General features: G+C 58.1%; 1 protein-coding gene across 4 annotated transcripts in view; it reads left to right on the top strand.

Moving 5' to 3' along the window:
• Nucleotides 1–20,456, top strand: part of CLPB (ClpB family mitochondrial disaggregase) — a 105,886-nt gene extending 85,430 nt beyond the window's left edge. For all 4 annotated transcript variants that reach the window (XM_074572206.1, XM_074572207.1, XM_074572209.1 and 1 more), the window contains 7 exons: nt 4,428–4,472; nt 8,390–8,551; nt 12,201–12,357; nt 16,867–16,940; nt 18,207–18,326; nt 18,773–18,877; nt 19,741–20,456. In XM_074572206.1, coding sequence (XP_074428307.1) covers nt 4,428–4,472; nt 8,390–8,551; nt 12,201–12,357; nt 16,867–16,940; nt 18,207–18,326; nt 18,773–18,877; nt 19,741–19,992 — 915 coding nt within the window. In that variant the 3' untranslated portion in view covers nt 19,993–20,456. The remainder of the gene's footprint in view (nt 1–4,427; nt 4,473–8,389; nt 8,552–12,200; nt 12,358–16,866; nt 16,941–18,206; nt 18,327–18,772; nt 18,878–19,740) is intronic.
• Nucleotides 20,457–25,464: the final 5,008 nt, after the last annotated feature.

Below are 25,464 nucleotides of genomic sequence, written 5' to 3'. Positions count from 1 at the left end.
ACCACTGAGAAGAGTCTGGCCCCATCCTCTTGCCCCCGGCCCTTTAGCTCTTGCTGAGCACTGATGAGATCCCCTCTCGGTCTGCTCTTCTCCAGGCTGAACAGCCCCAGGGCTCTCAGCCTTTCCTCAGCACAGAGATGCTCCAGCCCCTCCGCATCTCCGCAGCCTCCGCTGGACTCTCTCCAGCAGTTCCCTGTCCTTCTGGAACTGGGGAGCCCAGAACTGGACCCAGTGCTCCAGCTGTGGCCTCCCCAGGGCAGAGCAGAGGGAGAGGATGACCTCCCTCTACCTGCTGGCCACGGTCTTCTCGATGCCCCCCAGGAGACCATTGGCCTTCTTGGCCACCAGGGCACATGGCTGGCTCGTGGGCAGCTTGTTGCCCACCAGGACTCCCAGGTCCCTCTCTGCAGAGCTGCTCTCCAGCAGGTCAGCCCCAACCTGTCCTGATGCGGGGGGTTGTTCCTCCCCAGGGGCAGGACCCTACACTTGCCCGTGTTGAACTCCATCGGGTTCCTCTCCACCCAACTCTCCACCTGCCCAGGTCTGGCTGGATGGTGGCACGGCCTTCTGGGGTGTCACCCACCCCTCCCGGCTTTGTGCCATCAGATAGCTAAGATTTTAAAACACCCAGGGTTTAAAGCTGGGCTCCCTGATTCCCATTTAAGCCTTTGGGATGTTCCCAGCGCTGTCCCATGGAGGACAGCGTGGGGTGGGAGCCGGGAGAAGGAGGGAACACCAACAGAGCTGCCCCCTGCACCCACACGGGATTCATTCCTCCCCGCAACACCCCCCAGCGGGGAACAGACGCGGGTAAAATGACACAGAGACTCACAGCGAGGTGGAATTGGCAGGGACCTCTGAAGGTCATCTCCTCCCACCCCCCTACTCCAGCAGGGCCACCTCGGGGCCACTTGCCCCAGACCATCTCCAGCCACACGTCGAAAGAAGATCAAAAGTAAAACGACGCCATAAAAAACGACTGTTCTGGTTTTCTTTTCCTCGTCCTTCTGTAATTGCCTCTCAGAAGCAATAAATCCCAGCTCCTGCGTCTTGAGCAACTCCATCCCCGACCCCTGCGCCTGGAACCGCTCAGTGCCCGGCCGGGCAGCCAGTGGGGGAACCAGTTAAAGGCCGCATGTTGTGTTAATTCAGTCGCGCGCGCAGATCGGGGCTTGATTGCTAATGAACCGGCCGTCAGTGCTGCAACGAGTGGCGTGAGGGGGGTCACAACCCCCAGGGCCGGTTACGGGGGTGCAGCAATTCGCAGGAACTGGCGGATTAAGAAAGGAAAACCCGTCACCGTCCCATCTCCAGAGAGGCCACCAGGTAACGACCCGTCTAACGAACCTTCCCCAGCCTGCGTGGGGGGAACAGGGATGGAGGAGGACTAGGAGCAGGGTCAGACCAAAGCAGAGCAGGTCCTGGAAGGGTGTTTGCTGTGATGCTGGTGGGACACTCCTCGGTGAGCGCCCACCGGGGTCAGACCCCGGTTTTGTACGCCTCGCTCTGCCCCGGGCCATATTTTAATATTTTGCAGGGAAATGTGGCTGTTTTTACTTGAGATCTGGCCTAAACTGGCCTGAACTCTTATCCCCATCACCCCAAATAGCGGTGTTTCACCCAGGAGATCCTCCCGCTTTCCTCCATCCCTGGGGAGTTCATGGCAGCACCGTCTTGGTTTGGTGCCCCTCGGCATCACCCAGGACCAGAGAAGCTCCGGGCTCCCTATGCGCTGCCGAATGTCCCTCCCGTTAGCTCTGAACCTGAATATTCGTGGCCAGGTTGGACGGGGCAACCTGGTCTAGTTGGAGATGTCCCTGCTCATGGCAAGAGGTTGGACTAGATGGTCTTTAAAGGTCCCTTCCAAGCCAGACCATTCCGTGAGTCCATGATTCCATGAATCTGGCCCAGGTTGCCCAGAGAGGTGGGAGATGCCCCATCCCTGGAGGGGTTCAAGGCCAGGTGGGACAGGGCTTGGAGCAAGCTGGGCTGGTGGGAGATGTCCCTGCCCGGGGCGGGGGGTTGGTCTGGATGATCTTTAAATGTCCCTTCCCACCCAAACTATTCCATGAGTCTGTGGTCCCTGTGTGTGTCCGTGTGCTCTGCACACGTGTCCGGCTGAGATGTGTACGCAGACACGTACGTCCTCCTGCACAATAGCTGTTCTCGTTCCCAGTCTGCGCATCCTCCCACCTCCATTTGCTCTTCCCAGTAAATATCTCTTTCCCAAGCGTCTCTGGCCGTAGTTGGAGGACAATATCTATGTTGGCACATTTGCCACCAGCCTCTGAGGGGCTTTGGCCAGGCGGAATCTCTGCCCAATCCCAGCTGGAAGAGTCCTGCACGGCGATGCAGGCTCTGGTGGGAGGTGCCAATGGAGAGACGTCATGTCTGGCTGGTCCTGGGAGGGTTCAGGCTCGTCTTCTTGGGCAGTTGGACTAGGTGGTGATTGTAGATCCTTTCCAACTGAAATATTCTCTTCTCTTCTCTTCTCTTCTCTTCTCTTCTCTTCTCTTCTCTTCTCTTCTCTTCTCTTCTCTTCTCTTCTCTTCTCTTCTCTTCTCTTCTCTTCCCTTCCCTTCCCTTCCCTTCCCTTCCCTTCCCTTCCCTTCCCTTCCCTTCCCTTCCCTTCTTTCCCATCCCTCCTCTCCTCTCCTCTCCTCTCCTCTCCTCTCCTCTCCTCTCCTCTCCTCTCCTCTCCTCTCCTCTCCTCTCCTCTCCTCTCCTCTCCTCTCCTCTCCTCTCCTCTCCTCTTTCTCTTCCTATTCCTATTCTATCTGCTCCACTCCACTCCACTCCACTCCATTCCATTCCATTCCATTCATTCCTGTTCCTGTTCTACTCTACTCTACTATATTCCTTTCCATTCCATTCTGTTCCGTTCTGTTCTATTCTATTCTATTCTATTCTATTCTATTCTATTCTATTCTATTCTATATTCTCTTCTATTTGTATTCCTATTATGCTCTACTCTGGTCTACTCCGTTCCATTCCTCTCCGCTCTATTACATTCCATTCTGTTCTGTTCTGTTCTGTTCTGTTCTATTCCATTCTATTCTATTCTATTCTATTCTATTCTATTCTATTCTATTCTATTCTATTCTATTCTATTCTATTCTATTCAGCCTTTCCTTATGAGGAAAGGCTGAGAGAGCTGGGACTCTTTAGCCTGGAGAAGCGAAGGCTGAGGGGAGACCTTATTAATGTTTACAAGTATCTAAAGGGTGGGTTTAAGGAGGACGGAGCCAGGCTCTTTTCAATGGTTCCCAGTGACAGCACAAGGGGCAATGGGCACAAGCTAGAACATAGGAAGTTCCGATCAAATACGCGGAAAAACTTCTTTACGGTGAGGGTGAGAGAGCACTGGAACAGGCTGCCCAGGGAGGTTGTGGAGTCTCCTTCTCTGGAGATTTTCAAGACCCGCCTGGATGCAGCCCTGAGGGATGTGCTTTAGGCAATCCTGCTCTAGCAGGGGAGTTGGACTAGATGATCTCTAGAGGTCCCTTCCAACTCTGAAGATTCCGTGATTCCGTGATTCTATTCTATTCTATTCTATTCTATTCTATTCTATTCTATTCCTTTTCCTATCTAGTCTAATCTACTCCAATCCATTCCGTTTCATTCCATTCCAATCCATTCCATTCCCCTCTACTCTACTCCACTCCACTCCACTCCACTCTATTACAATCGGTTCTGTTCCGTTCTATTCTATTCTGTTCTGTTCTGTTCCATTCCTGTTCTACTCCACTCCATTCCATTCCACTCTACTCTACTCTGCTCTACTCCACTCTATTCCGTTCTATTCCGTTCTGTTCTGTTCTACTCTCTTCTGGTACCTCCGGGAGCTAGATTACAGCTGCAAGCCCAGGAAGTTCCATGTCTGCAGTGAACCATGAGTTTCTCAAATGCGGAGGGAGCCGGGGGGGCAGCTGTAAATTCTCTAACAATGTTACTGCTTGGCGATGATCACCCAGGAAGCTGGTTTCCCTCCGCTTTATGATTTTGCTTTTTATTTCATTTTTACGGAGAGGCATGGCCACCTTCTGGTGATCTATTTCTAAAAAGCTGGACTGCGGTAATACCCATTTCATTTAGGAAATCGCGAGCGGCTGTTCCAGTCCCGTCTGAGGGACTGTTCCCGGCTGTTCCAGTCCAGCCTCCAGCTCTGGCGACAAGCCGCAGGCTGTGAGCCGGCAGTGGGAACTGGTCCTGGCTCTCCTTGAGAAACCACCATCATCTTCCTCTTCCTCAGAATAACCCTCAGCGTTTTGTGGTGGATCTGGCCGCTCCGGTGCCGGCAGCCCTTGGGAACCACAAAGCCCTGTGTTCCACCAGCCACACGCCTGGATCTGGAGGAACCTTCTCAATGTCGTGAAGCTTTGAGCAGATTCATCAAATATCATGTTAAGAGTTTCTTTCTCTTGCAGGGTTTCATCAGACTGGACATGTCGGAGTTCCAGGAGAGGCACGAGGTGAGTAAATGGGTTTCCGAGGGGTGCAGCTTCCAGTTTAACGGGCAATTTCAACAAATCCTGTCAATGCCCTCGTTCCCCCGCGTTTGGTCCCCATCCTGGGCGGTGCTTGAGCGTCTCCTCGCTGCCGCTGAAGGCTCCGTGGGACATGGAGCCACCTGCTGCGGTGGGGACAGCGGGACACAAAGTCATGCTCCAACACGGCAACTCCATCCGGGGACACGCAACAGTGAGGGGACACAGGGACACTGCTGGGGACAATGGGACACGGAGCCACCCACCAACGTGGCGCCACCCACCAACGTGGCTCCTCCGTCTGGGGACGTTGAGGGGATATGGGGACACAAAGCCACCTGCCAACACGGCTCCGCCATCTGGGGACGGGGGGACACCGCTGGGGACATGGAGCCACCATGGGGACAACAGGACACAAAGCCACTTGCCGTCGCGGCTCCTTCATCTGGGGACATCGAGGGGACACCGTGGGGACACCGGGACATGGAGCCACCCACCATCACGGCTCCTCCATCGGGGGACATGGGGGAGGTGGGGACACCGCTGGGGACAATGGGACATGGAACCACCCGCCCTGAGAAAAGAGCGTCTCGTTTCTCACCCTGGCAGCGGCAGCCAGGACCTTCGGGAATTCCTTCCACCTTCCCCAGAAAATGGGGGGGGTTTGGTCTGTCCCAGAGCAGTCGCTGCGGGCTGTGCAGTAAATTGCGATATGGGAGATGCCAGCTAAAAAAAAAAAAAGGCAAGTTTAACTCCGAAAAAAAAATGAGGAAGAGAGAGCAAGGAGCGAGAAAAGCTGCAGTAATTTGCGGCTGATGCCGCGGCTTCTGTAGGCAGTGTCTTCCCTCGGGGGGAAGAGGGCTGGGAGGAGATGGCGCTGCGCGGGGCAACCTGCGGCCTGGCCACGAGCCACGGGCTGGAGATGGCTCACAGCCCCCTTCTCCTCCTTCCCCCTGGAATATTGCTGTTTCCTGTGCGGGATCACCTCCTCCACATGCCTCCCATGGGGTAAAGAGGGGGGAAAACACCAGGAGCCAGGATGGTGGTGTGGAGCCCACCCCCCCGTCGCACCTTCTGCCCCATTCTGGTGCTGCAGGAGATGGGGGACATCCCACCAGGGTCACCCCTGGAGCTGAGGGGCCCCAAATCCCTTTGAAGGGCTCCATCTCCCCAAAAAGCTGCAAGGTCCGAGCTGAGAGCGGTTCATAATATTTTTCTTTTGATGGCTGCGTAGGGACATAGTGGTTTTTATTGGTGCCATGGCTGAGGTGCACCCAAACGCAGAAACCATTGGGATGTGTCCAGCTCTGGAGTCCTCAGCCCAGGAAAGACACGGAGCTGTTGGAGTGGGGCCGGAGGAGGCCCCGGAGATGCTGGGAGGACAGGCTGAGAGAGCTGGGGAGGTTCAGCCTGGAGAAGAGAAGGCTCCGCGGAGACCTTGGAGCCCCTTCCAGTCCCTCAAGGGGCTCCAGGAAAGCTGGGGAGGAACTCTGGATGAGGGAGGGGAGCCATGGGACGAGGGGGAAGGGGTTTCCACTGCAAGAGGGGAGATTGAGCTGAGATCTCGGGCAGAAATTCTTGTCTGTGAGGGCGGTGAGCCCCTGGCCCAGGTTGCCCAGAGAAGCTGTGGCTGCCCCATCCCTGGAGGGGTTCAAGGCCAGGTTGGCCGGGGCTTGGAGCGACCTGGGCTGGTGGGAGGTGTCCCTGCCCAGGGCAGGGGGGTGGAATGAGATGATCTTTACGGTCCCTTCCCACCCAAACCATTCCGTGACTCTATGTCCTATGAGGGATCTGAGGATCTTCCCCATAAACGTTGGAGCTGCTGCATTGCTTTATGGAGATGGGGAAGAAGAGGAGAAGGACTTACCGGCTGGGACCTGGGAAGACGGTGTCTTGAAGCGGAACGAGCTGGGGAGGAGCTCCGAAGGACGGGTCCAAGATGGGAGTACTTTTTTTTTTTTGCATTTCTTGCTGCTGAGGGCTGCAGCCAGCAGGGAATGGCCGGCGCTAGAAAAGCTCCCGAAAATGTGTTGTTTTACCCAAAACAGTGAACTGAAAGGGTGTGGGAAGAGAAAATAAAAGACGTGCTTGGAGCTGGCCTGATAGATCAGTTACGATGGGGTCCTCCGCTGCAGGAGTGAAAAATAGATAAAAATAAAGCCATGTTGATGATTCAGGACAAAGAGAGAGGAGTTTGGAGGCGCAGTATCAATGTAAGATATAAAATACCGCACCCTGACAAAGACAAGAGGCAGAGCGAAGGGAAGGAATAAAGCAGAGAATTGCGGCGAGAGCAATATAAATTTTTCAAGCAAACAAGGATCAGGAGGTCAGCCCCGGAGACGGCGGCCTTTGGAGGAGCCTGGGGAGCCTCGCGTAGCCCCAGGCTCTGCGAAACCAAGGCAGGGAATTAACTGCCCTCGGCTAATTGCTGCTCTCCTGTCCCCAAGTCAGGGGGAATCCCCTCAGCTCCGTATCGCAGCCGTGGGAGCGGTGGAGATCGGGGAAAGGGGATCACAGCTCTGCCCGGGCAATTGGGTTGTATCGATCGGCACAAAGGAGCTGCTTGGATGGGAGAATCATGGAATCATGGAAGGGTTTGGGTGAGAAGGGACCTTAAAGGCCACCCAGTGCCACCCCCTGCCCTGGGCAGGGACACCTCCCACCAGCCCAGCTTGCTCCAAGCCCCGGCCAACCTGGCCTTGAACCCCTCCAGGGATGGGGCAGCCACAGCTTCTCTGGGCAACCTGGGCCAGGGGCTCACCGCCCTCACAGCCAAGAATTTCTGCCCGAGATCTCAGCCCAATCTCGCCTCTCGCAGCGGAAACCCCTTCCCCCTCGTCCCATGGCTCCCCTCCCTCATCCAGAGTCCCTCCCCAGCTTTGCTGGAGCCCCTTGAGGTACTGGAAGGGGCTCCAAGGTCTCTGCGGAGCTTTCTCTTCTCCAGGCTGAACCCCCCCAGCTCTCTCAGCCCGTCCTCCCAGCAGAGGGGCTCCAGCCCTTGGATCATCTCCGGGGCCTCCTCTGGCCCCGCTCCAACAGCTCCGTGTCTCTCCTGGGCTGGAGAAGTTGGGTGCTTGTCAGCACACGTGGCTTTCGTCATTCACTGGTTCCTTGTCCTCGATTAAGTAGAGTAAATTTCTTTGGTTTATGAAGATTCAGGATTTTTCTCCATTAATTCCTTCAGCTTCCCATAGAACCAGCCGGCCGCTGACTCTGCATGTCCAGCATCCCAGAGAACCACAGAGAATTGACAAACTGGCTCATAATTTTATTCTTTTCGGCTTTTGTACACCTAAAGATGCACCCACAGACCCCAGTCGCTTGAAAACGCCCCAAGCTGGACATCAAAAATTACATGTCATTTTTGCCAAAACATTTCTAGCGTCAAAAATATTTTTCTAAATAATCTTCTAAATTTTTAAACCTCATTTAAAAAGTCTTGATGTCAAGTAGCAAGTCTTGACACAGGAAAAATATTTTCCTTGTGGCCTCTCCCTGAGCTTTGCTTCCCCACCGGAGCCACCTGCCACTCGTAATTCTTTGAATTCTTGCTCTTCAAAAGGCTAAAGGAGATAAAAATAGGTCTTGGAGAGCTGGGATGGGTCTCTCGGACAGTGTTTAGAAAAGCAGGGGTGGTGCCAGCCCACGGCTGCTCCTGCAGACTCTGCTGGTCAAACCTCTGGGAAAGGTCATTCCTGAGCAGCCAAAACGGGCATTTTGCCGAATTGTCGCTGATTAAGCTGATTTGGGGACATCCGGGGCGCGATAGGTGTCACGAAGATTATAGAGCTTGATTTTTCAGCAGCAAAGAATAGCAGCTGCCGGCTGAGCTGCTCAGGATCAAAGGGGCTTCATTGACCCCACGGTCAACTTCCACGTCTCCTGTTGTCTCCTCTTAGGTTGCCAAGTTTATCGGCTCCCCGCCTGGCTACGTGGGCCACGAAGAGGGCGGGCAGCTCACCAAAAAGCTGAGGCAGTGCCCAAACGCTGTGGTGCTCTTCGACGAGGTTGACAAAGCCCACCCAGACGTCCTCACCATCATGCTGCAGTTGTTCGATGAGGTAAGTCCGCATTTTCGGGGGCAGAGCTTGCCCGGGGACCGTTTGGAAGGTGACAGTAGGTGCAAGGGACATTGGCTGCAGGAGATGTCCTGGAGCAGAGATGAAATGCTCCAGATCAACAGTCCCTTCCAAAAAACCATGACCTAACCCAACCAGTCAACCCCTTCTCCATTTTAACACCAGGAAACAGGATGATGCTGAGGTCTCCTGGTGGAATTCCACCAGGATGGTCTCCTGGTGGAATAAAGGACATATTTAGGCAAAGAAAAAGCCCGTGATGGGAGGGTTGGAAACTTGATGAAGAAGTCTGGGAATCGGATTGTCCCGTGTCACCAGGAAGGTGTGATGGTGAAGACAGTGTCATGAGGACACTGTTAGGGAAGAACCACCCCAGTGACAGCTCGGTGCGGGAGTAGGTGGGCTGCTGGTCCCCGGCAGAGAGCAGGAGGAAGGAGAGGAGGCAGGAGGGTGGTGGCCCTGATCCCGCGGGTGCCCTGTGCCCACCTCCCATCTACACCTCCGTGGAATGGAGAAAACGGGCTCCTAGGTGCCAGAAGCAGGTCAGGGTGTTGCCCCTTCCTCTGAAAAGCAGGTAATCTGGGGACTTCGTAGTCCGTCAGTATCCTGAGCGAGTGTTAATTGCTGGTTTCGAGTTCAGGTTGGTTGATTTATGACTTCTCAGGTGGCATGTGATTTGTCTCACACCTTCCTCCCCCAAACACAGAATCACAGAAGGGTTTGGGTTGGGAGGGACTTTAAAGATCATCTAGTTCCAACCCCCCTGCCGTGGACAAAACCCTTCGCTAACTGCCTAGGAGCAGGCTGGGGCTGCTTCCCAGGACTTCAGCTCTCTCCAGAGGAAGCCAGAACACTCTTGGAGATGCCTGGGAGAAGGCCTGGAGAGCTACCAGCCATGGACCCGCCTCTGTCATTAACAAATCTCTTCAACTAACGACCTAGGAGGAGTCTGCTGCAGCTACCCAGGACTTGAGCTGTCTCCTGAAGAAGCCAAAACACTCCTGGAGATGCCTGGGAGAAGTCCTGAAGAGCTACCAGCATGGACCTGCCTTAACATACACAAAACTCCTTGAGTAGCTACCTTGGAGGGGTCTGGGGCTCCCGAAAGCATTGTGTATGCTGGGGGAAGGACCATGCCTGGTTGCTCTTCAGTAAAACTCTCAGGCATCTCCAGGAGCATGTTGGCCTCCTCTGGAGACCGCTGAAGTCCCAGATGGAAGCCCTGGACTCCTCCAAGGGAGGTACCCAAGGAGTTCCATTGATGTCGGAGGCAGGTTCATGCCCGTTAACTCCACAAGACTCCTCCCTGGCATCTCCAGGAGTGCGTTGGTCTCCTCTGGAGACCGCTGAAGTCCCAGATAGAAGCACTGGACTCCTCCAAGGGAGGTACCCAAGGAGTTTTGTCAATGCTGGAGGCACATCCATGCCCATTAGCTCCACAAGACTCCTCCCTGGCATCTCCAGGAGCGTTTTGGCCTCCTCTGGAGACAGCTAAAGCCACAGACAGAAGCCCTAGACGCCTCCAAGGGAGGTACTCAAGGAGTTCTAATGATGTTGGAGGCACGTCCGTGCCCATTAGCTCCATGAGACTCCTCCCAGGCATCTCCACACATGGTGCTGCCCAGGGAAGGGAGCACAAAGTCCATGACTTCGGAGTCCTTAGCTGTCTGCTGGTCTCTGGGGGACGCTTGGCGTACACCCTGGCTCGGGCAGCTGTGGGTCCCTTGCACGAGCCGGTGGGAGCCGGGGATGACCATGTGTCTCCAGGCTCTGCATCTTCTGCCCAGCCCTCAGCCCGCTGCATTCAAGCTTTTCGGCTTATTTTTAAGGTCCCGGTCTGTCCTCAGAGGCAACCAAACTCCAGAGCAACGCGCTGAGAGGTTCTGGGGTTTGGGGTTTTTTTTTTTTTGGTTTGTTTTTCTTTTAAGGATTAATAACACAATTTTTTCTTGCATAGATCATGGCAGCAGCAGCTAAATGTGAAATCAATTCCTGTACCACGCACTTGACAGGGCAATAACCCAAATGTTAATCTCAAGCACCCAACAAGGATTTGTGTCATTGTGCTGGATATCTGCTGCTGGAGACGGATCGAGGAAAGAAACTGCCTGGGGAACTGCTGCTTTTTTTCCTTATTTTTCTCTCCCTTTTCTTCTATTAATCAAGAGACCTGGCACTTCCGAAGGGTCCCTGCATTGGTTTGGCAGGAGGAGGGTTGATGCCACCGCGGGCATGAGGGATGCTCCCTGTTGCCTCTTGCTGTCCCAGCCTCTCTGTTGCGTAGTTCGTTCTGTCATAGCCGTAACCCGCTTATTTCTGCAAAGTGATTTCGGCTTTGCGTGTTTTCGGTCAGGCTACGAGCAGCCTGGCCTGTCCTTGCCCATGGTCCTTTCATGGCGCAACCCTTGGGGGTTGGACTAGATGACCTTTAAAGGTCCTTTCCAACCCAATTCTATGATTCTATGATTCTGGCCACCACAAAGCCCCCTCTGCCCTCCCGGATGGTGGCGGTGCCATGGGGAGCATTGACCCAACTGGTCTGGAAAGCTTTGGTGAACATCTGGGCAATGGTGCTGGAGCCGTTCGAGGCACCGACGCTTGCAGGTGCCCTCTCTGTCCCCAGAAAGAGCCCACATGGAACATCCCACGTCCCAGACACTCCAGCACCAAGCCCAGCATCCCAGTCTGAACCACTGAGCCCAGAGCCTGGACTGTCTGAGAGGCCTTGGAGCCTGCCCAAGGGGCGACGGCCTGGGATAGAGGGGTGGGACAGAGGCACGAGGTGACAACAACTTCACCTGCACTTTTGGGGCTCTCCAGCACCTGTGTGTCAGACACAAAACCATGACAGGGAGGTTGGCAGAGGGTCAGAGGTGATTGAGTTACATATGGGCAGCCCTACAGAAACATAGACTCATGGAATGGTTTGGGTGGGAAGGGATCTTAAAGCCCACCCAGTGCCACCCCCTGCCCTGGGCAGGGACACCTCCCACCAGCCCAGCTTGCTCCAAGCCCCATCCAACCTGGCCTTGAACCCCTCCAGGGATGGGGCAGCCACAGCTTCTCTGGGCAACCTGGGCCAGGGGCTCACCGCCCTCACAGCCAAGAATTTCTGCCCGAGATCTCAGCTCAATCTCCCCTCTTGCAGTGGAAACCCCTTCCCCCTCGTCCCATGGCTCCCCTCCCTCATCCAGAGTCCCTCCCCAGCTTTCCTGGAGCCCCTTGAGGGACTGGAAGGGGCTCCAAGGTCTCCGCGGAGCCTTCTCTTCTCCAGGCTGAACCTCCCCAACTCTCTCAGCCCGTCCTCACAGCAGAGGGGCTCCAGCCCTCCCAGCATCTCCAGGCCCTCCTCCCGCCGCACTCCAGCAGCTCTATGGGCTGCCCCAGGCATCTTCTGGGGCTTCCATGGAGCATGTCCTGGACGGGGCAGGCTGGGACCACGCATGGGGCAAGTTACTGTGAGCTCTGGGAGAGGTGGGGGCTTCTTCAGCCTCAGCAGCCCAGCCCTGCCATCCCTTACGAAATAAGTCTTCTTGGGGGAAAAATGGGACCCATGTCCTTTTGCCTTGTGTTTGGGCGACATCCTGTGGCCCCCACCCACGCCGCTGGTGTTGTCTCGGGGTTGTTGCAGGGCAGACTGACAGATGGGAAGGGGAAGACCATTGACTGCAAGGATGCCATCTTCATCATGACCTCCAACGTGGCAAGCGAGGAGATCGCCCAGCACGCGCTGCAGCTGCGGCAAGAAGCCCTGGAGATGAGCAAGAACAGGATCGCCGAAAACTTAGGTACTGGTTTTTTGATGTCATGTCCCAAATCCCTAAAGCGTCTGCCTCCTTCCAGCCCCTCTTGTTTCATTTGACACCAGCCCAGCCATCCCTCAGAGAATCACAGAATGGTGGGGTTGGAAGGGACCTCTGGAGACCCTCCAGTCCAACCCCCTGCCAGAGCAGGGTCACCCAGAGCAGGTGGCACAGGAACGCGTCCAGGTGGGTTTGGAATGTCTCCAGAGATGGAGACTCCACCACCTCTCTGGGCAGCCTGTGCCAGGGCTCTGCCACCCTCACAGGAAAGAAGTTCCTCCTCATGTTTAGGTGGAACTTCCTATGCTCAAGTTTGTGCCCGTTACCTCTTGTCCTGTTGCTGGGCACCACTGAAAAGAGCCTGGCCCCATCCTCCTGACACCCACCCTTTCAGTATTTCTAAGCGTTGATAAGATCCCCCCTCAGCCGTCTTTTTTCCAGACCGAAGAGACCCAAATCCCTCAGCCTTTCTTCATCAGAGAGGTGTTCCAGTCCCCTCAGCATCCTGGTAGCCCTTTGCCAGGGGGGAACACCCAGACCCTTCTGTGCCTCTCAGTGCTCGTCCCTCCGGGTCCCGGCGCTGTGAGGGAGCCTCGGGGATGCTCCTCTGCCAGAAGGGAAGGCAACTGCCGCTCTTTGTGTCTAGGAATGGGATGACCCATTGCTGGGAAGTCCCACCCCTCAATCTCCACTGATCTCCCTCCTGTGATACTTCTGCTTCGGGCTCGCCCAAACACGAGGCAAAAGGACGTGGGTCCCATTTTTCCCCCGAGGAGATTTATTTCGGAAGGGATGGCAGGGCTGGGCTGCTGAGGCTGAAGAAGCCCCCACCTCTCCCAGAGCTCAGAGTAACTTGCCCCATGTGTGATCCCAGCCTGCCCCTCCAGGACACGCTCCATGGAAGCCCTGGGAGATGCCTGGGGCAGCCCATGGAACTGTTGGAGTGCGGCCGGAGGAGGCCCCGGAGATGCTGGGAGGGCTGGAGCCCCTCTGCTGTGAGGACAGGCTGAGAGAGTTGGGGAGGTTCAGCCTGGAGAAGAGAAGGCTCCGCGGAGACCTTGGAGCCCCTTCCAGTCCCTCAAGGGGCTCCAGGAAAGCTGGGGAGGGACTCTGGATGAGGGAGGGGAGCCATGGGACGAGGGGGAAGGGGTTTCCACTGCAAGAGGGGAGATTGAGCTGAGATCTCGGGCAGAAATTCTTGGCTGTGAGGGCGGTGAGCCCCTGGCCCAGGTTGCCCAGAGAAGCTGTGGCTGCCCCATCCCTGGAGGGGTTCAAGGCCAGGTTGGACGGGGCTTGGAGCAAGCTGGGCTGGTGGGAGGTGTCCCTGCCCAGGGCAGGGGGGTGGCACTGGGTGGGCTTTAAGGTCCCTTCCCACCCAAAGTATTCCCTGATTCTGTGAATTTTACTTCACCTTGGAACGGGAGCCCTGGACCCACATATCAGAGTCCTGTAGAAAGTTTCCCGAAAGTGTGAATTAGGTCATAAAAGGTGAATTGAGCAGGGTCAGGGCAGCCTCTGAGACCTGAACTCAACAACCCAGCTGAAGGCAGCAGAGTCCCAGTTTGTGTGCTTTTCCCAGCCAGTTGGTGCCACCTCTGGTGGCACCAGGAGGCCCCAGTGGCTGGTAGGTCTCTGCTGTGCCCAGGATGGACGGACAGATGGACGGATGGATGGGTGGATGGATGGGCAGATGGATGGATGGACGGATAGGTTGATGGATGGGTGGATGGATGGAAGGATGGATGGAAGGATGGACGGATGAATGAGCAGATGGATGGGCGGATGGATGGAAGGACGGATGGATGGAAGGATGGGTGGGTGGATGGATGGACGGATGGGTGGATGGATGGATGGATGGATGGATGGATGGATGGATGGATGGATGGATGGAAGGATGGACGGATGAATGAGCAGATGGATGGGCGGATGGAAGGATGGATGGATGGACAGATGGATGGATGGACAGATGGGTTGATGGATGGACAGATGGGTGGATGGATGGACAGATGGATGGATGGACAGATGGGTGGATGGACGGATGGATGGATGGAAGGATGGGCGGATGGATGGATGGACAGATGGGTGGATGGACAGATGGGTGGATGGATGGATGGAAGGATGGGTGGATGGATGGGTGGATGGCTGGACAGCAATGCCTGCAGGAGGGACCATCCCTTCTCCTCTAAAACACACAGCAGTTTGTGAGCACCTTGACCACGTGCTGTGGGTCTCCAGGCAGCCCCGAATGATGGCTGCATCCCTTGTTTCCCCATTACTTCTAAAAAACTCACCCATTGGGCTTTTTAAAGACTTTTTTATGGTCTTAAATACCTGGACGTGCATCTTCTGTCATCTACCTGGCAGCTGTGGTGTGTGTTGTGAACTGTGTCTGCGCCCGGGAGCCACAGCGTCGCCTCCAGGGGAGCAGGAAAAAATGCTGGGGTTTGGCGTCAAATGTATTTTCCAGCTTCTTTCCGCTGTCGCTTCCTTTTTATTGTGAGGAGCGGGCGCCAAAGCTGCCTTAATTCAGAACCTTTAAGCTTCAATCAAACCAGGTAAAGGACAAAGCACGCCGGCGACTGAACTTTCAAGAATAACATTTTTAAATGCCAAATGCTTTTCTGCTAAATGAGGAAAGCATTGAATTTTAATTTCTGGGACTGTAGAGCCGACGGCTGCAGGGAAGCGCAGCCGGAAAATGCGCTTGGGCTCGGCAAACCTGCCCTCAATTGAGTTTCCTGGAGCTCCTCGCCATTTCCCCAGCTCTTGGCTGGGAGAAGCTCCCGGAGGCAGGGCCAGGAGGTCATCCAGACGCCGGGCCGGGCAGATAAATGGAATGATAGAGGGAAGGAGCCGCTTCCGCAGCATCTCTGCCTCTGCCGGGGGAACCGCAAGTGGGTCAGCCAGCAAAGCCGAAAACAGGGGGGGCAGCTCTGTCCCTTCTGCCTTCTCCACTGCTCCCCCAGTGCCCAGGACGGTGAAAAACCCCTTGGTGCCTTGTAGCAGAAAACAGAAACGTGAAACGGGCCAAATATTATACCCACAGACCCCCCCGCCCCCCTCGCTCCTTTTACACCTTCGGCCAGGCTGTGCTGTCCCTGTCCCCGATCCGGCACCAGCCTCCTCGCCTCAGCCATGGGGCAAGAAGAGGTGATTTTGGGGCGTTTCGTTGCGTGCCGTCACCGGTGTTGGTCCGCTGGAGCCCGACGGCCCCTTCTGCCGCTGCTGGGGGTGCAAATGTCCTCCCCACGGCTGCGAAGCTTCCAGCTCCCAGCACCCAGCGTGGTCGTTCTCCACCGCCCTGCGTGTCAGGATCCGACCCGGAGCATCTCGGATGCAAGGGATCTCCCTCCGAGCATCCTTGCATTAAAACACCCGCTGGAGTTGAAGGCGGGGAGATGTAGGAAGGACCGAGGCAGTGAAGACAAAGAGAAGAGGGAATTTGGGCGGCCGACAGGTAAATCCGCCGCGGAGCCGTGCTCAGGGCTGGGAGCAGGGAGCCAGCCAGCCCCTGGCTCCATCTGCAGTCGGCCAAGGGAAGTAGACTCCGGTCAGGGCTGGAGCAAACACAGGCTTTGCTCTTTGCTGAAGGGACCGAGGACCCGTCCTGTGCCCGGGAGAGCAGCCCCGGGTGACAATGTCCTCGCCGTGTCACACAATGGACACCAGACACCATCCGAGTGAGGATTCCTGCTTTCCAAAGCCCCTCGGGGGCGCAGGGCAGTGGGGTGGGCAGTGTGGGGTGCTCCCTTCGGGCACCCACGGGGGACCCGGACCCGCCGGCCGGAGCATCAAGTGTAGGGACATCCCAGCACCAAACCAAGCGCTGAGGTGTGAACGAAGACGTGGAGGTGCTGGAGCGTGTCCAGAGAAGGGCACCGGAGCTGGTGAGGGGTCTGGAGCACAAGTCTGGTGAGGAGCGGCTGAGGGAGCTGGGGGTGTTCAGCCTGGAGAAAAGGAGGCTGAGGGGAGACCTTCTCGCTCTCTGCAGCTCCCTGAAAGGAGGATGTCACCAAGGGGGTGTCGGTCTCTTCTCCCAAGGAACAGGCCATGGGACAAGAGGAAACGGCCTCAAATTGCACCAGGGGAGGTTTAGGATGGATATTAGGAGAAACTTCTTCCCTGAAAGGGTTGTCAAGCATTGGAAGAGGCTGCCCAGGGCAGTGGTGGAGTCACCATCCCTGGAGGGATTTAAAAGCCGGGCAGACGTGGTGCTGAGGGACATGGGTTAGTGGTGGGTTTGTCAGTGTTGGGTTGATGGTTGGACTCGATGATCTGAAAAGTCCCTTCCAACCCGGGCAATTCTATTATTCCGTGATTCTAAGCATGGTTGGTGGCACGTGTGGAGGTTCTCAAGTCCCCTCAGGGTCCCCACCCCCCTGCCCAGCCTCTGGCTCCTGGTCACGCTGCTTTGCTCCTCCATCCCCATCTGGGCAGATGGGAAGGGCAGGTCCCCCCCTTACTCACCAGCCCCCCTGCCCTCCTGTCTTTCAGAGGATGTCCAGGCGAGTGACAAGATAACCATCTCCAAGCAGTTCAAGGAGAAGGTCATTCGCCCCATCTTGAAGGTACGGGTGGGGTTTTTTTCATGGCTTATATTTCAGGCATCATGAGCTTTGGTCATTCCATGCGATATCCGCCGTGTTCCTCCCCCAGCTGTGAGAGAAGCGACATGGAGGCATTTTTTTTCATTTTCAACCACTAAGAAGTAGGGTCAGAGCCCAGCAGAAGTAAATAACAGCTTCTTTTTACAAGGGCAGGTAGCGATAGGACGGGGGGGAAGGGTTTTCCACTGCAAGAGGGGAGATTGGGCTGAGATCTCGGGCAGAAATTCTTGGCTGTGAGGGCGGTGAGCCCCTGGCCCAGGTTGCCCAGAGAAGCTGTGGCTGCCCCATCCCTGGAGGGGTTCAAGGCCAGGTTGGCCGGGGCTTGGAGCAAGCTGGGCTGGTGGGAGGTGTCCCTGCCCAGGGCAGGGGGTGGCACTGGGTGGGCTTTAAATGTCCCTTCCCACCGAAATTACCCTACAATTCCATGATTCACAGAATCACAGACTGGCAGGGGTTGGAAGGGACCTCTGGAGACCCTCCAGTCCATCCCCCTGCCAGAGCAGGGTCACCCAGAGCAGGTGGCACAGGAACGCGTCCAGGTGGGTTTGGAATGTCTCCAGAGACAGAGACTCCCCCACCTCTCTGGGCAGCCTGTGCCAGGGCTCTGCCACCCTCACAGGAAAGAAGTTCCTCCTCGTGTTTAGGTGGAACTTCCTATGTTCAAGTTTGTGCCCGTTACCTCTTGTCCTGTTGCTGGGCACCACTGAGAAGAGCCTGGCCCCATCCTCCTGACACCCACCCTTTCAGTATTTCTAAGCGTTGATAAGATCCCCCCTCAGTCGTCTTTTTTCCAGACCAAAGAGACCCAAATCCCTCAGCCTTTCTTCATCAGAGAGCTGTTCCAGTCCCCTCAGCATAATTCCTTTCCAGTCCCTCTCCCCACCTCCGGAAGACTTAATTCCTCCCCTGGGCCGTGCCGAGAGGCGCTGCCAGTGACCCTAGATCCAGCATCACGGATATCCAGCTGCACGGCGCGGGATCACAGAATCATGGAATTGTAGGGACGGGAATGGTCTGGAGACCACCCAGTCCAACCCACTGCCAGAGCAGGGTCACCCAGAGCGGGTGGGACAGGAACGTGACAGCGATGGCTACCGGGGCCTCGCTAGTGGGTGTCGGAGGTGGAGGTGATCCCTGGGGAGCTCTTCCCGCCGTGTCCCTGTCACTGCCGTCCCTGCCGGGGCCACCAGCCGTGTCCCCGCTGACCTCCATCCCTTCTCCCTGCAGGCTCACTTCCGACGAGACGAATTCCTGGGGAGGATCAATGAGATTGTCTATTTTCTCCCTTTTTGCCACTCGGAGCTCATCCAGCTCGTCAACAAGGAGCTGAATTTTTGGGCCAAGAAGGTAAAAAAACCATCCCCGGCTTTAGCGGTAACTTGTGGAGGGATGCAGGAGCAGGGGGAAGTTCCTGCCCGATCCTTCATCCTCCCGACGTGGGCACAGAGCGAATGCACACCTTCACCGTGGTCTTCCACCACCAGGAGGGGACCCTGCGCGGGATGGAGGGACCTTTGAGAGGGTGGGGGATGGTTCCTCCTGCATTGGGGCAGGGATGGGCTTCGGGCCACGTTCGGGGCCGTTATTTGTCTAATTGGTCTTTGCTCATCTGAGCTTCCTCGAAATAGGAGTTGAGGGAACGCTTGCTGTGGTGGGTCTGGCCTGGTGGAGCTGTGTCCTTTCCTCCTCGGCCCAGGGACATGAACACCGCGGTGTCCCTGCCGCTCGAGGAACGGGGTGCCGGGGCTCCTCCAAGGCAGGGGTAACTCTTCCTCCTCTTCCTCACCCGGCAGGCCAAGGCGAGGCACAACATCACCCTGCTGTGGGACAGGGAGGTCATGGACGTGTTGGCTGACGGCTACAACTTGCACTACGGGGCCCGCTCCATCAAACACGAGGTAAAGTTTGCGAGGGCATGGAGCGACAGGACGAGGGGCAATGGCTTTAAACTAGAGCAGGGCAGGTTTAGATCAGACATTAGGAAGAAGTTCTTTACACTGAGGCTGGTGAGATACTGGCCCAGGTTGCCCAGAGAGGTGGTGGAGGCCCCACCCCTGGAGACATTCAAGGCCAGGCTTGATGAGGCTCTGAGCAACCTGGTCTAGTTGAAGATGTCCCTGCTGACTGCAGGGGGGTGGGACTGGATGGCCTTTAGAGGTCCCTTCCAACCCAACACATTCTACGATTCTCTGATTCTAAAGGCCAGGACGGAGCGCGGTGGAGCTTTGCCTGGAGTGGGGAGAGCCAGGAGGGGATTATGGCTCCCGAGGGGAGATGCTGGGAGGGCTGGAGCCCCTCTGCTGGGAGGACGGGCTGAGAGAGTTGGGGGGGTTCAGCCTGGAGAAGAGAAGGCTCCGCAGAGACCTCGGAGCCCCTTCCAGTCCCTCAAGGGGCTCCAGGAAAGCTGGGGAGGGACTCTGGATGAGGGAGGGGAGCCATGGGACGAGGGGGAAGGGGTTTCCACTGCAAGAGGCGAGATTGGGCTGAGATCTCGGGCAGAAATTCTTGGCTGTGAGGGCGGTGAGCCCCTGGCCCAGGTTGCCCAGAGAAGCTGTGGCTGCCCCATCCCTGGAGGGGTTCAAGGCCAGGTTGGCCGGGGCTTGGAGCAAGCTGGGCTGGTGGGAGGTGTCCCTGCCCAGGGCAGGGGGGTGGAATGAGATGATCTTTAAGGTCCCTTCCCACCCAAATCATCCCAGGATTGTGTGATTTCGGGGAGGCTGCCGGCGGGGGGTTCTGATGGGAGGTGGTTTTCCCCCCGCAGGTGGAGCGGCGCGTGGTGAACCAGCTGGCGGCCGCCTACGAGCAGGAGCTGCTGCCCAGGGGCTGCACCTTGAGGATCACGGTGGAAGACTCGGACAAGCAGCTGCTGAAAACCCAGGACGGCCCTTCCCCGGGCGCCGAGAAAGCCAAGGCGCCCACCTTGAGGCTGGAGATAGTGGAGAAAGACAGCAAATCCCGAAAACTGGAGATCCAGGCCCCTCTCAACCCGGAAAACATGGCTTACTTCTTGTAGGCGGCGAGAAGCAGTGCGGGTTGACAATAAAATGGCCTGAGACTGGGAGTTGTGGGATGTGGCCACCTCGGTGAGGACCGGCAGGGACAGAGCCGTGCTCCGGCCACCTCCGCGGCCCCGCAGCCGGGCGGGGGACAGGCGGGAGCTGCCCCATCTGCCCCACGTCGCTTCCTCCGGGGTGGGCTGGAGGTGACGCGTTCCCTTTGGGGACATCCAGGTGGAGGGTCCCGGGGTGTGCGAGAGAAGGTGACGGAGCTTTTTTGGGGACGGGAAAAAGCGGATTTCAGTCCGTCCGGGGCGTCGGCTGGGGTGGGATCCGTCCTCCCCCACTGCGGGGGGGTGGGACAGGGACCGAGCGTGTGACAGCTTGGTTTTAAAAGCCACCAGGCGCCTTCACTCGCTGTATTTTGCCCCTTTACTCTTTTTATTTATTGCAATAAACGCGGCGTGCACCTGCGACCTTCTGCGCCACGGCCCCAGGGCTCCTCGCTGGGCGTCGGGAACGCCACCGGGATGGTGCCGACCCCTCGCCGAATCCTCCCCGCGACCCTTCGTCTCACCCGCCTCCGGGAAATAGTTAATATCTCGGAGAAATAGTGAATATCTTGGGGAAATAGTTAATATCTCGGGGAAATCTTTAATATCTCTGCCCGGGTCGTCCCTGGAGCGAAGGTCCCCAGCCCAGAGAAACCGAGGTGGATTTTGCCGGGCAGAATTGGATTTTTTCCGGCGTGTTTGTAGGTGGGAGGTTTCACCCTCCCTGGATTGTAGATCTCCCCCCACCCAATCCTGCAGGTCCCCAGGGCCGGCTGGTGGCCAGGGGCTGACGCTGGCCCCGCCATGGTCCGGATGGGGATGGAGGCACCCAGGGGTGAGGGTCTCCCCTGCCAGCGGCTTTCTAGGAGGGGGCAGCCCTGGGGTGGAGGGTTCCCGCGCCACCCGTCACATCCCTGCAGGGCTGATGGGGGGGGGGCGTTTGGGGGAAAAATCCTCCCATTTCCTCAACTTGCCCCGAGCACCCAGCTCCGAGATGGTGGGTCACCGCTCCCCCCCGTCACCCCCCCCAGGAGCCGGGAGATGAAGCCACCACCGGGGAGGTCGCAGCAGCTGCCAGGGTCCCCATCCTACACGGCGAAGCCACTATGGGGGGGTCCTCCCTCCCCGGCGTCCCCACCGGCGGGTTAGTTTTGGCGCTGGCCCTCGTTTTTCAGGGGGATACGTAAAGATGTGGGGGGGCTGCCTTCATCCTGCCCCTCCCCATCGCCTCGTCCCGCCGTGGGGCTGGATTTGGGGACGCTGCTGGGGTCTCAAGCGCTGTCGGGGAGGTTGGGAAGGGGGGGGGAAGTGCCAAAACGGAGCTGCCCCGACCCGGGCTGGGGGTCCGTGGGTGCCCTGCTCCGGTCACACACCCCCCGCCCCGGGGGGTGACCATGGGTGGGTGACGGCACAGGAGGAGCCTTGTCCCACCGCCATGGCCCAGGTGCGGGACGGGACAACGCTGGGACCCCCCCCCCCCCCCCCCGGAGACACCCCGGGGGGGCAGCCGGGCCCCACGGCCTGGGCCGGAGGGGGAGAAATGGGGCAGAAATGGGGGTCTGGCGACGGGGGGGTGATGGGGAGCGGGGCAGGAGGAGCGTGCTGTGCCGGGGTGTGCGTACGGGTGTGCAGTAAGGTGGGCATGTGTGCGCATAGGAGTGTGCGCGTGTGCGTGCGACAAGGTGTGCACGTGGCTGCACTGGTGCGCGTGGGAGCGCACGGCTGTGCACGAGTGTGCGTGGGAGCGCGCTAGTGTGCGCGCAGGCGTGCATGGCCGTGTACAGATGTGCATGCAGGTGCATGGGAGCGCGCTAGTGTGCGCGCAGGCGTGCACAGGTACGCACTGAGGCGCGCGCGTCCGTGCACGGCTGCGCACGGGAGCGCGCTAGTGTGCACGCAGGCGTGCAGGCGTGCGCACGGGTGTGCTCTATGGCGTGCCCGGGGGTGCAAGGGTGCGCATAGGAGTACACTAGAGTGGGCGTGGGTGTGCACGGCTGTGCACGCGTGTGCACGGGAGCGCACTCGTGTGCGCGCAGGGGTGCACTAGCGTGTGTGCAGATGTGCATGCATATGTGCATAGATATGCATAGGAGTGCACGCGTGTGTGCACGGGTGTGCATGGCTGTGCACGGGTGTTCATACAGGTGCATAGGAGTGCACGCATGTGTGCACGGGTGTGCATGGCTGTGCACAGGTGTGCATACAGGTGCATAGGAGTGCACACGTGTGTGCACGGGTGCGCACGGGTGTGCATACAGGTGCATAGGAGTGCACGCGTGTGTGCACGGGTGTGCATGGGTGTGCACAGGTGTGCATACAGGTGCATAGGAGTGCACGCATGTGTGCACGGGTGTGCATGGCTGTGCACGGGTGTGCATACAGGTGCATAGGAGTGCACGCGTGTGTGCACAGGTGCGCACGGGTGTGCATACAGGTGCATAGGAGTGCACGTGTGTGTGCATGGGTGTGCATGGCTGTGCACGGGTGTGCATACAGGTGCATAGGAGTGCACGCGTGTGTGCACGGGTGCGCACGGGTGTGCATACAGGTGCATAGGAGTGCACGCGTGTGTGCACGGGTGTGCATGGCTGTGCACGGGTGTGCCCAGGAATGCGCAGCTCTTTTGTGTGTGTGCGTGGGAGTGCACCAGTGTGTGCGCAGCTGTGCACAGGAGCGCGTAGGTGTGCACTGGGGCGTCCACAGGTGTGCGTGTGTGTGCACGGGTGTGCTCTACGGTGTGCCTGGGGGTGTAAGGGTGTGCATAGGAGTGCACTAGAGTGGGTGTGGGCGCGCACGGCTGTGCATGTGTGTGTGCAGGTGTGCACGGGTGTGCTCTAAGGTGTGTGTGGGGGTGTGCCCGGGAGTGTAAGGGTGCGCATAGGGGTGCACCAGAGTGTGGGTGGGTGTGCACGGCTGTGCACGTGTGTGCATAGGTGTGCACTAGTGTGTGCGCAGGGGTGCGTGGCTGTGTACAGATGTGCATACAGGTGCATAGGAGTGCGCTAGTGTGTGCACGGGTGTGCACAGGTACACACTAAGGTGTGCACGTATGTTCATGGCTGTGCACGGCTGTGCATGGGAGTGCACCAGTGTGTGCGCAGGTGTGCACTAAGGTGTGCACGTATGTTCACGGGTGTGCCCGGGCATGTGTGGCTGTGCACGGCTGTGCATGGGAGTGCACTAGCGTGTGCGCAGGTGTGCACCAGTGCGTGGGCAGATGTGCGTGGCTGCACGCAGGCGTGCGCACATACGCATAGGTGTGCACTCGTGTGCTCGCAAGCGTGCATGGCTGTGCATGAGTGTGCACACAGGTGCACAGGAGCGCACTGGTGTGTGCAGGGGTGTGCGTGGTTGTGCACGGGTGTGCACTAAGGTGTGCACGGCTGTGCATGTGTGTGCACAGGAGTGCATTGGTGCGTACATAGGTGTGCGCACAGGTGCATGTGTGTGCACTAGTGTGTGCACGTATGTGCCCGGCTGTGCAGGGCTGTGCCCAGGGATGCTCGGCGCTGTGTGTGTGTGTGTGTGTGTGTGTGTGTGTCCATGGGAGCGCACTAGCGTGTGCGTGGCGGGGCAGGGGTGCGCACCAGCGTGTGCAGGACGGTGCTGCGTGACGCTGGGGCTGACCCCAGGGCTGAGGGCAGGTTCCCCCCACCCAGACCCGGGGACCGGCTCCATCCGTGCCCCATGTGCCACGGCACTAGCCCCCCCACTCCCTACACGGCCCCCCGCCCCCCCCCCCCGCCCCCAACACTGGCACCTCCAGGCCAGGGCACCCAGTGCCGGGGCTCTGGCGGGTGCTCTGCGACTGGCCCCCTCCTTGGAGCTGCTGGATGGGACACGGGGACAGCGGGGACCCCACGGCCAGGCATGCCATGCTGTGCCGTGCCATGCTGTGCCATTCTGTGCCGTGCTGGGTCACACCCTGTCACGCTGTCCTGTGCCATGCCATCCCGTGCCATGCCACACCATGCTGTGCCACGCCATGCCACAGTGCGCCATGCCGTGGTGTGCCGTGCCATGCCATGCTGGGCCATCCCGTGCCATGCCAGGCTCTGAGATACCATACTGTGCCGTGCCATGGTGTGCCGGGTCACAACCTGCCACACCGTCCTGTGCTGTGCCCTGCTGTGCCGTGATGCACCATGCTGTGCCAGGTCACACCGTGTCGTGCCCTGCCATGCTGTGCCATCACACTATGTCACACCGCACCATGCCACGCTGTGCCGTGCCCGTCAGGCTGTGCCGTGCCATGCCATGCTATGCCTTGCCCATGCCATACCGTACTGTGCCGTACGATACCATGCCATGCCATGCTATGCTGTGCCACACTATGCCATGCCATGCCATGCTGTGCCATGCCATCCGATGCCAATCCATGTCATGGCATGCCATATCATGCTGTGCCATGCCGTGCCATGTCATGCCATCCAGCATCGTGCCATGCCATAGCATGCCATACTATGCCATACCATGCCATTCCATGCCATGCCATGCTGTGCCATCCCTGCCATGCCACGCAATACCATCCCATGCCATCCTGTGCTGTGCCATGCTGTGCCATACCATGCCATTGCATCCCACCCCATGCCATCCCATCCCATGCCATCCCATGCCATGCTGTGCCATGTCATGCCATCCTGTGCCGTGCAGTGCCATAGCATGCCATATTATGCCATACCACACCATAGCATGCCATACTGTCCCATGCCATCCCGTGCCATGCCATACCATGCTGTGCCTTACCATCCCATGCCATGCCATGCTGTACCATCCCATGCCTTGACACCCCATGCCACCCCATGCCACCCTGTGCCATACCATGCCATGCCATCCTATGCTGTGCCATGGCATGCCATTCAATGCCATCCCATCCCATGCTGTGCCATCCCATGCCATGCCATGTCGTGCCATCCTGTGCCATGCCATGTTATGCCATGTCATGCCGTACCGTCCCATCCCATGCCCTGCCAGACCATCCCATGCTGTGCCATGCCATCCCATGCCTTGTCACCCCATGCCACCCCGTGCCACCCTGTGCTATCCCATCCAATGCCATGCCATGCCATCTAATGCCATCCCATGCCATCCCATCCCATGCTGTGCCATCCCATGCCGTGCCATGTCATGCCGTGCCATCCCATGCCATCCCCATCCCCATTCCATCCCGTGCCATCCCATCCCATGCCATCCCCATCCCCATCCCCATTCCATCCCATCCCGTGCCATCCCATCCCATCCCGTGCCATCCCATCCCATGCTGTGCCAGCCCCCCGGGCATCGCAGCCAATCCCCCCTCCGTGGGCAGGGGGTTCCCAGCCGGGGGGGGGGACGCTGGTCGGGGGTGGGGGGGAGGGGCACAGGCCCCCTCGCCACTGGGTTTATTTGCCTTTGGGGGGGCGGGGAGGGGGGGCGCGGGGCCGAGCCCCGGCGGCG

Source organism: Larus michahellis, chromosome 1 (assembly GCF_964199755.1).
Source record: "Larus michahellis chromosome 1, bLarMic1.1, whole genome shotgun sequence".
Classification (NCBI taxonomy): domain Eukaryota; kingdom Metazoa; phylum Chordata; class Aves; order Charadriiformes; family Laridae; genus Larus; species Larus michahellis.
Note: the sequence above shows the minus strand (reverse complement) of the source record. Positions and strands in the feature narration are given on the sequence as shown.